General features: G+C 37.7%; 1 protein-coding gene across 5 annotated transcripts in view; it reads right to left on the bottom strand.

Moving 5' to 3' along the window:
• The window catches only part of FAM135A (family with sequence similarity 135 member A), a 157,270-nt gene that overhangs the window by 126,473 nt on the left and 16,234 nt on the right, over positions 1-14,563 (bottom strand). For all 5 annotated transcript variants that reach the window (XM_027550860.1, XM_027550863.1, XM_027550862.1 and 2 more), the window contains exons 2-3: positions 8,619-8,708; positions 7,065-7,180 (exon numbers count right to left, since the gene is read on the bottom strand). In XM_027550860.1, the coding sequence (XP_027406661.1) occupies positions 7,065-7,141 (77 nt within the window). In that variant the 5' untranslated portion in view covers positions 7,142-7,180; positions 8,619-8,708. The remainder of the gene's footprint in view (positions 1-7,064; positions 7,181-8,618; positions 8,709-14,563) is intronic.

Genomic DNA, 14,563 nt, shown 5'->3' with positions numbered 1-14,563 from the left:
GTATGGAATCTAGTTTCTAGGGTTCCACAAACCTTTCCTAAGAGGATTTCAGTTCCACTAACTTGCGATGTTACTACAATTTAAGAAAACAATTTCTAAGTCCATATCCTTGTTCTTCTTTATTTCCAAATCATAATATATTACTCACCTTGCAGTAATATAGCTTATGACAAGGAAATGGTGTAGGACTGCATGGGAAAAGCAGTTGTAGCTATAGGTATGTAATTAAACTGGTTTATGAGAACCTATATACTAAAGACGCTTACTCCTTGGAAGGAAAGTTATGACCAACCTAGATAGCATATTCAAAAGCAGAGACATTACTTTGCCAACAAAGGTCCGTCTAGTCAAGGCTATGGTTTTTCCTGTGGTCATGTATGGATGTGAGAGTTGGACTGTGAAGAAGGCTGAGCGCCAAAGAATTGATACTTTTGAACTGTGGTGTTGGAGAAGACTCTTGAGAGTCCCTTGGACTGCAAGGAGATCCAACCAGTCCATTCTGAAGGAGATCAGCCCTGGGATTTCTTTGGAAGGAATGATGCTAAAGCTGAAACTCCAGTACTTTGGCCACCTCATGTGAAGAGTTGACTCATTGGAAAAGACTCTGATGCTGGGAGGGATTGGAGGCAGGAGGAGAAGGGGATGACAGAGGATGAGATGGCTGGACGGCATCACTGACTCGATGGACGTGAGTCTGAGTGAACTCCGGGAGTTGGTGATGGACAGGGAGGCCTGGCATGCTGCGATTCATGGGGTCGCAAAGAGTCGGATACAACTGAGCAACTGAACTGAACTGAATGCTAGTCCCAGTTTGCCAAGTGATGCAAGTGGTAAAGAATCAGCCTGCCAATGTAGGAGATATAAGACATGTGAGTTCGATCCCTGTGTTGGGAAGATCCCCTGGAGGAGGGTATGGCACCCCACTCCAGTATTCTTGCCTGGAGAATCCAATGCCAGAGAGCCTGGGGGGCTGCAGTTCAAGGGGTTGCAGAGTCAGACATGACTATAGCAACTTAGCATCATGCATGCATGCAAGGCTAGTCCATTTGCCTCCTTCTGAAATGAATTAAAGTCAACTCCATTCTAAAAGCCATTCACTAATTCTAAAGCTGTGTTCTTTAAACTGTGGTATGTACACAGGTGCATCTTTGTGACATGTTATCAATCTGCAGTGAAATAAAGTAAATCAACCCTATCTCAGAGCACACAATTTTAGTTAGTCCTTTGTTTTTCTTTAAGCAAGACTTTCTCACTGAAGAAAGCAGCGCATTAATTTATATTTTGGCAAAAGTATTTCACCTTTTCTTGAATTAGTAACAAACTGTGCAGATGAGTACGACAGATAGCAATATCCTAACGAATTCCAGAAAAAAAAGTTCTAACAATTTTTCAGTGGTCTCCGAAGAGAGGAAATTTCCCCTCCAGTTTAATACCTAACTTTAGTTGTTATATCTTCAATTTAATCCCACTTTCATATCCTTTATGCGGCTGAGAGCAGAAGTCCAAACAACAATCTTCCACGTATATTTAAAAAGCAAAATTTCCTCCCCGCTTTAAGCCCTCTTAAATGAATTTTGAAAGAGTCATTTGGGAAGACCACCATTTTGAAATCATGTATTGCTAGTAAATAAACTCAAAACAAGGTAATTATACTGAGCTCTCATAGCACTCATTTATAAGACATACATCCATTAAATAACATCAAATTTATAATCAATGCTTTAGAGTCTCAATTTTGTTTTCCAGAGTTTACAATCTACCATATTTTAAAAAAGAACAGATTAAAATGAAAATAAAGGTAGTTTTTCTTTATATTGTTAGTATCTTGACTATTTGTTTACCATTAAGGAAACAATGATGTAATTATGGTAAAAACGGACCTAATCAGATGTCACATGTTCTCTCTCTGTGCCTGCCTGGAGTTTCAGTTCAGTTCAGTTCAGTCGCTCAGTCGTGTCTGACTGTTTGCAACCCCATGAATGGAAGCGCACCAGGCCTCCCTTTCCATCATCAACTCCCAGAGTTCACTCAAACTCATGTCCATCAAGTCGGTGATGCCATCCAGCCATCTCATCCTCTGTCGTCCCCTTCTCCTCCTGCCCCCAATACCTCCCAGCATCAGGGTCTTTTCCAATGAGTCAACTCTTCGCATGAGGTGCCCCAAGTATTGGAGTTTCAGCTTTAGCATCAGTCCTTCCAATGAACACTCAGGAGTGATGTCCTTTAGAATGGACTGGTTGGATCTCCTTGCAGTTCAAGGGACTCTTAAGAGTCTTCTCCAACACCACAGTTCAAAAGCATCAATTCTTTGGCACTCAGCTTTCTTCACAGTCCAACTCTCACATCCATACATGACCACTGGAAAAACCATAGCCTTGACTAGACAGACCTTTGTTGGCAAAGTAATGTCTCTGCTTTTCAATATGCTATCTAGGTTGGTCATAACTTTCCTTCCAAGGAGTAAGCATCTTTTAATTTCATGGCTGCAGTCACCATCTGCAGTGATTTTGGAGCCCCAAAAAATAAAGTCTGACACTGTTTCTACTGTTTCCCCAACTATTTCCCATGAAGTGATGGGACCAGATGCCATGATCTTAGTTTTCTGAATGTTGAGCTTTAAGCCAACTTTCTCACTCTCCTCTTTCACTTTCATCAAGAGGCTCTTTAGTTCCTCTTTGCTTTCTGCCATAAGGGTGGTGTCATCTGCATATTTGAGGTGATTGCTGTTTCTCCCGGCATCTTGATTCCAGCTTGTGCTTCTTCCAGCCCAGCGTTTCTCATGATGTGCTCTACATATAAGTTAAATAAGCAGGTGTCTAACTGCTTTCTTATCGTGTAACAACAGTGACAAAGTTAAAACACTCAGCCCTAGGGACGTGCAGGACAAATACTGTTACCAAACATGCACAAGTGGTGCTTACTCACACTCCACTTCCATTTAGTTCCTGCTGGGCTATGACTCCAGCGCTCTTCAGTTATTGATGTTATTTTTAAAACATCGAAGTAAAATACTCCACAGGACTGCAGGCAGATCTCATTTTATCACACTTCAGTTTACTACACCTTGTGGATCATGTGTTTTTTACGAATTGAAGTTTTGTGGTAACTCTGTGCTGAGCAGCCTATTGGTGCCATTTTCCCAACAGCATTTGCTCACTTTGTGTCTCTGTGCCACAGAAACTGTGGTCATTTTCACAAAATTTCACTTTCATTGCTATTATATTTGCTATGGTGATCTGTGATAGTTAATCTTTGACGTGACTACTACAAAAAGATTACGCTTCACCGAAAGCTCAGATGATGGTTAGCATTTTCTAGCATTAAGGTACTTTTTACTTACAGTATGTACATTGTATTTTTAGACATAACAGACTACAGTTTAGTATAAACATCACGTTTATATGCATTGAGCAACCACAAACTTCACATGACTTCACTGTGATACCCACTTTCCTGAGGTGTTCAGAAGCTGAACCTGCAGTATTTCTGAGGTCTGCCTCCATTTCATTACTTGAATTTTTAAGTTTCTCATCTCAGTCTCCTAAAAAGTCATTTCACATACAGAAAATAAACTGGAAAAGAGGTATTTTATTTCCTAGCATTTAAATACAAATTTAAATAAATGTATCTGTTTATATACCAAAACTGACAATTACTTAACATTATAGCAAACACAAGCTCCAAGTTAACTGACTTATATGGCAAAGGCAGTAAAGGCACAATAAGAAGCATAAAGCAAAGATTTAAAAGGTACGAACTAATTAAATCAGAATAGAAAAAAGACTAAATTATATCCTCAAAAACATTCTTACAAATAAACAAGTCAAGTAATATATCTAAAAACAATAAGCCTCTAATTACTAGATTTTTCAAAGACCAGTAACTACATTCTTCAAGAGTCCTCAATGGATGTGGAAACTAGATTGCAGAATAACAGAAAATAAATGAAAGCAGCAATCATACGTGCTATGCTGATGATGGCTGACAGTAAGATGGAAGAGAAGTTCACTTAGACCGTATTTCCAGTTCCATATCTTCAATTATGAACTATCTCTACTTGGATCTTACCTCACACTCAACCTAACAAAATGATCCAACCTTAAATTCCACACTACGATCCCTTGTAACTTCATTATGTACATCAGTATCACTAATACTGTCCAAGTAAATGTGATGCAAAACTTCAGCATTATCATTTAAATTTTTTATTAAAAATTCCAAATTTGTAAAAAGTAGAGCAGTGAACTCAAAGCCCACTGCCCATTTTCCACCAATGAAAAAGATTTTGCCACATTTGATTCATACGTAATTTTTTCTTGCTGAGCTATTTCAAAGTAATCCTCGACATCATGTAAAGACATACCTCCACATACTATTTTTTAATGTTTTTTCTGTCTCTGCAATATCCTCCACATGGAATCAGTTATTAAATCGTACTCCTAATAACCTCATAGCTCAGTTGGTAAAGAATCTGCCTGCAATGCAGAAGACCCCAGTTCGATTCCTGGGTCAGGAAGATCCGCTGGAGAAGGGATAGGCTACCCACTCCAGTATTCTTAGGTTTCCCTGGTGGCTCAGCTGGTAAAGAATCCAGCTGCAAGGCGAGAGACTTGGGTTTGATCCCTGGGTTGGGAAGATCCCCTGGAGAAGGGAAAAGCTACCCATTCCAGTATTCTGGCCTGAAGAATTCCAGGGACTGTGTAGTCCATGGGGTCGCAGAGTCAGATACAACTGAGCAACTTTTGCTTTCACTTAATAACCTCAAAAGGTCTCACAGAAATCAATAACAATCCCCAAAAAACAGTAAAGTGCATGGGAGACTTTTAAAGGTCCTCAGTTTTTTTTCACCCATCCTCGTATCCATGCCTCTCACAGTAAGATTCCCATCAACAAGTAGGGTGCAGGTCCCCATCCCTTTGGGCTGTCCTGACCACTTGTTTTAGGCAGTATGCTGTGGCAGAGAAGACAGTGAGCTAGTGCAAAGCCTAGGTCTTTTTGTAAGGTTTCTCTGTCTCTCTGGACTCCTGCCTCCTCAGTGAGAATAACACTGCAGGATGAGAGGTGATAGAGCAGAGATGAGTGCACCCAGGTGAGTCCGTTCTATACCATGCAGCTCCCTGCCAGCCGACTGCGAGCGAGCCCAGCCAACCCAGATTAGCACAACCATCCAGCTGATCCACAGATCTGTGAGCTGAAATAAATGTTTACCATTGTGATGCCACTGAGGCTTTGGGTTTTTTGTTAGCTGCATTACTGTTGCAATAAATAACTAATACAGAAATTGGTACTAATAAAAACAAAATATGTGTCATTGACTTTGGGACCAAAGTAGTAGTTACAGTTACAAAGGCAAGAAAAATAATGAGGAAACTATATGAGACTTAAAAAACAGTGACCCATGTTTTGTAGTGATAAATTTTTGATGACTGTGCTTTCAAACAATAACTTAAAAGAAGTTAGACTGTATTTAAAAGAAACTTTTTGGCTTGAGCAAGCTAATTTTCTGGCAGAATGCTGAAAATGTCACCTGGTTGCTCCAAGCCATACAGTAAGGTTCTGCAAGAAAGAGATGAGCTAAAGAAACACCTGGTCATTTTATAAGCAGAATCTAGAGAAAACAGAGAGGAACCAAGACTTCCTGGTTTGGAAAATAAAACTTCATACAAAGATCTAATCAAGGGTATGCCTGTTAATCCCTTTCTTAAGATCTCCAAAAGCGCTAAGGGCAGTGTCTAAGTAGACATTTTCAGCTTGACAAAAGGGCTTTTAGGAAGTTCAAGGGCAGGATCCCACAGAATTCTGATCTCTACACAGTAGTGATTCATCTAGAGAGCAGTCACGTCTCACTAAACAAGTGTGGGTGTGGGTTTCAGAGCATGGAATCAACCATGCCAGACATGCAGAATTCCCATCAAGTTTTACAGAGGTTTCACTGGCCAAAGAGCCACCAGCCCAGCACTGGGAAGGCTCTGTGTCAGTGAGGGGACCCTACACCTTCTGCTCACTTTCCTGGACTCCCCCTCTGCCAGGGGGACAAGCCCAGGCTGTCCTGCTGATGGGTGAGAGACCATGTGGTGCAGAGCACAGCTGTCTTTGTTTTTTCAACAAGATGGCAAAGCCGAGATAAACAATCAACAATAGGATTATTTCTTTCATCATCTCCCCAGTCATGGCCCTACCACTACCATCCCCAGCGTAGAGATTCAGGTTTATGTCCTGAGATATTGTGAGCCCCTCTACCCTGCCCCTGGGCCTCTATTTCTTCTGCCAGACCATCCATTCAGTATCATCATGCTCTCCATATGCCAGTAAGTACTAACTGTAATAATGGTGACCATGTCATCCATTCTTGGAAACCACCAGTGGCTACCCCAATCCCTAGTATCAACTCTCCTCCAGACAACAAAAGCCCTTCACAAACATAACCTCTCCTCTGCTGTCTTTTCTTCTGCAATTCTACCAGAAAATATCCAGCCTCTTAGGACTCTAAAATAACATGCTCATTCCTATTTCCAAGACTGGATTCACAATGTTTTCTCCCACCAAGAGGCTCTTCCACCTTATCCTCTCCCTATCACTCTTACCCATGCTTTGACCCTATCCCCCTGTCATGGGCCTTTCCTGACGTGCTACCAGAAAGAGGTCTTTCGCTTCTGATTTCTAGAGCACTTTCTATATATACTTTTTAAAGAGTCATCATATTGTATTCCTACTAAGCTATTTTGTGTATGTATATTGTGTGTGTATATTCTGCTTTTTTGAAAGCCCACACACTGTCATCTTTTAAAAAAGCAGAAATGAAATCTTTCTTATCAATTTTCAGTGAAGTCCTCTCAATGCTCAGCACAAATTCATAAGCATAAGTTAAATATATCCAGAATCTTCATTAAATCCATAGGAATAATACTCATTTATTTAGAAATAAAATTTCACTAAGAAAATCCTTGAACATAGCTCATTGTTTTCTTTATATATGCTCAAACAAAAGTATGTACTTAAATTTAAATGAAAACTGTACAATTTATCTTATGCAAAATACATAATTTTCACATTAAAATACAAACCCTCTCTGAAATAAATCCACATTGTAGAACTTGTTTAGCTCCACGGAGAATTCTACCATTGCTTGAACTTCAGTCATTTTTAGTTTATACTCAGAAGACAAATCTGGTAACAGCACCTTGGTTAAAGTAGGGGAAAAAAAATCATGAGAAGCACAAAAAAAATGCCAACTTACAAAATCACTAACATTAAACATATTTCAGAGTATGATATGCAGGCAGGAAATAAAAATGAAGACAATTCATTTAGTGCTCCTAACTTAGCTTGATCCGACTGTACAGCACCAGAATCTATACATATGTACTCACTATACATATGTACTAAGGAAATACTAAACAGCACTACCCTAGAAGATCTGCCCTGTTTGAATGCTTTTCTAAGATTTGTTTCTCTTTGTGACAACTATGTGATAATAAATAATACAGCAAATTGTTCAAAGTAACTATTGACTTTATCATAGGTAAAAGGTAACTTTTTAAGAGAAAAATTAAGTTACCTAATTATTCTCTTCTAGTTCTACACTGCACTTCACATAAAGGCAACTCAGAGTCAAAAAAAGAATTATCATTCTTTAATTTCCATTTAAATTTATGAAGCTTCTTCTCTGTCAGGTGAAGTTCTTAAATGACTACTCACTTTTTAATTAAAAACAATTTCCCCCTCATTACAAAAGTCTAAAGTGTTCATTTTCAAGAGGTCGAAAAGAGAGAGACAAGCAAAAAAGAAAACATTTATAATTCTATCCACTGAAATACATACTTTGGCATATTTCTTTATATTTGTATATATATATTTGTACAATTTCTATAAAAGTAGGATCAAATTATGTATACATTTAATTTAATCTGCTTATTTCATTTATTTTTACTAATATCTATGTTAATAACTATTATACCATGATGTTATAATTTAAACAATCTCCTATTGTTAGGTATTAATAGTTTAATAGTTTCCATCTTCACACCATTTCAAAAAGCATCACTGCAATCATCCTTATCAATAATACATACTTTAAAAAGCAATTTGATGTAGTAAGAAAGTGTTGAAAGACAATTCTGAGAGTCCTTATGTTTCTGCATGTCTTGCAAGCAGAGACACTGACTGCCTTTATTTCAGACTATTTTTCAAGGACACATGTTTAGCAAAGCGTCAGGAATCAGGGACAGTGTCTCATTCTGGAGTAAAGGGCAAATCTTTTTACTGTCCAGTGTGATAAATATTAAGTCTCCTCTGAAGCATAAATCAGCAAGCTCACTGTCCCTCACGAAAGATTCAGGTCCCTCAGCTCAGGCGTCCTCTCATGTAACATAAACTACTCTTACGCAGGCTGCCTCGTACTCCAGCCACTGCTATTGCCCCGCATATAAACTGTCCTTTTCTCTGACCCAGGAGGAGTCTTGAGTCTTCTGCTGACATCCATGATGCTTGGGAAGGCTAACTTGTTACTTGCAAGTGGGATAATATTGACCCTTCGCATTTCTTAAAACAGTTCTTCATAGAAATCTAGCAAATATTTTGATTATGAATTGAACACAAAAGAAATGCCATCGTCTTACCTCTGCTGATCAAAACTTCATTTTAATATCATTAAATAACCAATGCTGCACTTCCAGTTAGTGATTCTTGCTAAAATAATAGTGCTCCCCCTATGAGAAAGAAAAAATAACATCTCAAACAAGAGGCATACAAATGTCCATTTTAAGGAAACCTATGCTTTGTTACTTAGTACTTTCAATTTATCCAGAAGATCCATATCCTCCATAAGGCTTAGGAATAAGGGTTAGAAATTTGTTTTCATTCAGTTTCACACATCAATAGTAACTATTATCTTTGTTATGATTCACCTGTGTACACTTCAAAGTACAATAATAAATAGAGGAGTATTTTCTTAGTTCAGTGGTTCAGAAACAATCCTCATGAATACCCAAAACAGTATAAGCTTTTCACTTTTTTAAGAATTTTCTGTTTATTTATTATTTTTGGCTGTGCTGGGTCTTTGCCGCCGTGCGTAGGTTTTCTCTAGTTGCAGCAAGTAAGGTCTACTTTCTAGTTGCAGTGCACGGGCTTCTCACTGTGGTGGCTTCTCTCACTGTGGAGCACAGGCTCTAGGCATGTGGGCTCAGCAGTTTTCACACATGGCTCAGCTGCCCCACAGCATGTGGAATCTTCCTGGACCAGGAACCGAGCCTGTGTCCCCTGCACTGGCAGGTGGATTCCCAACCACTGGAACCACCAAGGAAGTCCTAAACTTATCAATGTTTAAGATGCAGAACTCACCATTTTAAAATATGCCATTCCCTTGGTAGAAGAAATGATTTTTGAAACTTCACACACAGATAAATAGAGAGATATGAAACGTGTGTGTATATACATACACACATATGCTATGAGCTATTTAAAATATTTTGACAAAAAAGGTGCCTGGATATACTGTGGATAGTTTTTTTTTTCCACACTCCAAATATTTATTGCTTAAATTTAAAAAAAGTCTTTTGCCTTTGGTATAATTATTTTAGGTACTAAAAATGTTAGAATGAAGACCACATTCACACTTCTTCATAGATTTTTTTCTTTTTTCCATCATGTATATATAGACTTTACCACCTTCCTTAATTGTTAAAGCTTAATAATCAAAAGATTGTTATAGTAACTATTTCTAAGGAGATCAAAATGATACTGCCTTTATATATTTCCTGTTCATGGAAGTAGTCTCTTCTCTAAGACAGCTTCTCCTGTACATATATTCTTGTGTTCTAGCCCTGCCTGTGTGTCAAGTTTGGTTAGGTCTCTATGCCTTAACTTACTCAGAAATAAAATAGGTATTCAATCATTCAAACATTTATTGAACACTTACTAGAAGCTAGCAAATGCAAGAGGTCAAGGCCCCTGAGGTAAGTTCCCGACATCTCAAAAAGCTCACTAACCACCAGGAAGAGATTAATATAGATTAAGTACAGCACAATGATTAAAACAAGGCTTAGGATCTGAGTTCAAATCCAACATTTTGGTAGTTTACCTCTCATGTCTTCATTTCCTTCAGGGAACATAGCATCTCTATCACTGTATCAGTAGGCCTGTTATCTGAGCAAGAAATATCTTTTTTCCTCATTTATACCATTTCACTTTTGTATCCCTTTACAGCAGCTTTTTCTTCAATACAGAAATTAATACCAGAATTAGAGAACTGTCATAACAAAATTCTAAAATATGTGGCACTGGCTAAGTCACTGGGTACCAGGCAACAGAGTAACAGGCAAAACTATTAAGAAAATAATGGTGACCCTGGTTATATTGGAGCAAAACATGCCAGAAACTGCTGCCGACAATAACTTACAGAACGTGGTGCCCATAAAAACCTCAGAACTTCAAGGTAAGAATATGAAAAGAACCACAACATTCATGTGTGCCAGTGGTTCTTTGCTGCCTTTATTCAGGCAAGAACTGGCCAGTTGGCAACGAAAGATGGAAGGAAATAGAGTAGAAATGGGTCCCTGTAGTCAACTCCTTCAATATCTGCATTATTAGGAGATAAGATTATTAGTACTTTTCCCAAAGACTTCTATTAAGACATTTTTTTCAAAACAAACTTTTTATTGAAGTATAGTTGATTTAAAATGTTTTCACTTCAGATATACAGCAAAGTGACTCAATTACATATATATTCCTTTTCAGACTCTTTTCCATTATAATCCCTTACAAGATATTGAATATAGTTCTTTGTGCTATACAATAGGTCCTTGTTATTTATTTCATATATAGTGGTTTTTATATCTCCTATCCCAATCTCCTAATTTATTCCTTTCTCCTCAACATTTCCCGTTTGGTTAAGATAAATTTGTTTTCTATGTGAGTCTATTTTTGTTTTGTGAATAAGTTCATTTGTATCTTTTTTTTTTTTTTTTTTTTAGATTCCACATATAAGATATATCATATGATTATCTGTCTTCCTCTATCTGACTTACTTCACTTAATATGATAATCTCTAGGTTCATCCATGTCTGCAAATGGCATTATTTCATTCTTTTTTATGGCATCACCAAGTCAATGGACTTTGTTTGGAGTTTGGGTAAACTCCGGGAGTCGGTGATCAATAGGGAGGCCTGGTGGGCTGCAGTCCATGGGGTCGCAGAGTTGGACACGACTGAGCGACTGTACTGAACTGAATATTCCAATGTATATATGTAACACATATTTATCCATTTATCTGTTGATGAACATTTAGGTTGCTTCCATGTCTTGACTACCGTAAATAGCGCTGCTATGAAGAGTGAGTTGCATGCATCTTTTCAAATTAGAGTTTTCATCTTTTCCAGATATATGTGCAGAGTGGGACTGCTGGATTATATGGTAACTCTATTATTTTTAAGGAAACTCCATACTGTTCTCTATAGTGGCTGTACCAATTTACATTCACATCAACACTGTAGAAGGGTTCCCTCTAATCCATGCCCTTGCAAACATTTACTGATGATGGCCATTCTGACTGGTGTGAGACAATACCTCATTGTAGTTTCTTTCTATTTTTTACTGAAGCATAGTTGATTTACGTTGTGTTAACTTCTATGGTACAGCAAAGTGACTCAGTTAAACACACATACATCCACTGTTTTTTGTTATAATTTATCTCAAGATAATGAGTATTATTTGTTCCCTGTGCCATACAGCAGGACCTTGTTGTTTCTCTACCCTGTATGTAATCACTTGCATCTACTAACCCCAAACTCCCAGTCCATCCTTCCCCAAGCCCTCCCACTTGGTACACAAATCTGTTCTATATGTCTATAGATAAGTTTAATTTTAAATTCCACATATAAGTGATATATGGTACGTGTCTTTTTCTGACATACTTCACTTAGTATGGTAATCTCTAGTTGCATCCATGTTGCTGTAAATGGCCTTACTTCATTCCTTATGCTGAATAGTATGTCATCATATATATATGTATATGTATACACACATATATATATTAATATACACACACATACCACATCTTCATCATTCATTCATCTGTCAATGGACATTTAAGTAGTTTCCATGTCTTGACTATTGTAAACAGTGCTACTACAGAACATAAAGATGCATGTATCTTTTTGAATTATAGTTTTGTCTGGCTATATAGCCCAGGAGTGAGATTATTGGATCATATACTAATTCTATTTAGTTTTCTGGGGAACCTCCAGCCTGTTTTTCATAATTGCTGCACTAAGTTGCCAATCAGTGGGAATGCTTTCTCCACACCCTCTCTAGCATTTGTTATTTGTAAACTTTTTAATGATGGTCACTCTCATCAGTATGCAGTGGTATTTCATTGAGGTTTAGCTTTTCATTTCTCTAATGGCTGACAATGTTAAGATCTTTTCATTTGCCTATTGGCCACCTGCATGGCTCCTTTGGAGAAATGTCTATTTAGGTCTTCTGACCGATTTTTTTTTTTTTTTTGCTGTATCATATGAGTTGTTTGTATATTTTAAAATTAGGCCCTTGTCAGTTGCATCGCTTGCAAATATTTTCTCTCATTTTGTAGTTAAATCTTTATTTTTTTATGGTTTCTTTTGCTGTGTAAAAGTTTCTAAGTTTGATTAGGTTCCATTTGTTTATTTTTGATTTATTAGAGTGTTTGGTCTGTTTTACTCTAGGAGTTTTATAGTATCCAAACTTACATTTAGGTCTTTAATCCATTTTGAGTCTATTTTTGTATATGGAGTTAGAGAATGCTGCAATTTCATTTTTTTACATGCAATTGTTCAGTTTTCTCAGCACACTTATTGAAGAGACTGTTTTTTCTCCTCTGTATATTTTTCTTCCTTTGTCATTGATTAATTGACATAAGAGTAAGGGTTTATATATAGGTTTTCTATTCTTTTTCATCAATTTATATGTCTGTTTTGGTGCCAGTACCATACTGTTTTGATTACTGTAGCTTTGTAGTATAGTCTGAAGTCAAGGAGTATGATTCCTCCAGCTCTGCTCTTCTTTCTCAAGATTTTTTTGTATATTTGAGGTCTTTTGTGTTTTCATACACATCTTAAAATTTCTGTTCTAGAAAACCCTAACAATGCTACCAGTAAACTAATGGAACTCATCAATGAATTCAGTAAAGTTGCAGGGTACTAAATTAATATACAGAAATCTGTTGCTATTTCTATAGACAAAAGTGAACTATCAGAAAGGAAAATTAAGGAACAATCCCATTTATCATTGCATCAAAAAGAATAAGATGCCAAGGAATAAACCTACCTAAAGAGGCAAGATCTGTACTCCAAAAACTCTAAGACACAGATGAAAGAAACGCACATCAACAAAAACAGATGGAAAGATATACCATGTTCTTGAATTAGAAGAATCAATATTGTTAAAATGACCTAAGGCCATGTACAGATTTAATGCAATCCTTATCAAATTACCAATGGCATTTTTCACAGAACTTTTAAGACTTCCTGATGAAACAAAGAAGTACAGCACTGTGGATAAGATTATATTAGGGTGCTGCCATCCCACTCAGCAATGCCTCCTGTTTCAGATGCCTTCAAGACAAAGAGAAAGTGCTGAGTGCACAGGAAAGCAATAAATAAGTCAGGCTTAAGAACCACAGCAGGAAAGAACTATTTTGCTATAGTCACTGGCACCAGAACTGAATGGAGACAAACACAAATGAACCCTACTATATTTTTGAGAGAACTGTATTTGTCAAAGATATTAAAAGCTAACCTGCAAACACCTATGACTGTGTAACTTGCAGGATGGCAAGCCTACCATAGCACAAAGCTAACTATGAAAACTAGATGCCTTCCCAACTGGGAAAATTTTCAATACAAACTTCAGATGTGATCATGGAGGTTAACATAAGGAAGAAACACCCGGACAGCAAAGACAGGGGTCAGAGTACAATGAATATAGGCATTCTTACCAGAAGAGCTGCTATACCATTACTGCCCAGCATTAGCCTCAACCAGTGACTTCTCTCATTGTTTGCTTACCCAAATGGAAAATTTTATTATTCTTTTCCTGTTTTTGATCCACCACTATATGTCAGGTGTATGTGGGAGGGGCAAGGGAGGAACAGTAACTGTGTTTTGTCTCCAGGTCACTGGACTTGCAGATCTAACAGGTGGATCTGCTCTCTCAGTTGGATTAATATAACAGTACAATGGATCCTGGATTGTCTGTCTCCTTCGGCAATGGGAACTGGAGTATTTTCAACAGGCAGGATGAACGATACACATGGATACTTCAGTAGGTGAACTGCAAGACTGTGGTTGACAACTTGTCATTTCTGTTTTCTTCTTTTCCTGCTGAATGATGAGCAATCCTGAGATAACATTTCCCAACCAGCCCTGAGGCAAGTGTGGCCAATCCACCCTTTCTGTGGACTGCAAACTGAAGTCCGCAGACAGATATGTAATGTCTACCTCACTTGTTTAAAAGGCAATTCTTGGCTCTGGATTTCATTGCTTCCTTTTTCTACAGGCTGGAATACCTTCTTAATAGTGATCTAGTATCG

The sequence above is a fragment of the Bos indicus x Bos taurus genome, chromosome 9 (genome assembly GCF_003369695.1).
Source record: "Bos indicus x Bos taurus breed Angus x Brahman F1 hybrid chromosome 9, Bos_hybrid_MaternalHap_v2.0, whole genome shotgun sequence".
Lineage (NCBI taxonomy): Eukaryota > Metazoa > Chordata > Mammalia > Artiodactyla > Bovidae > Bos > Bos indicus x Bos taurus.
This window is presented reverse-complemented; position numbering and strand designations above follow the sequence as displayed.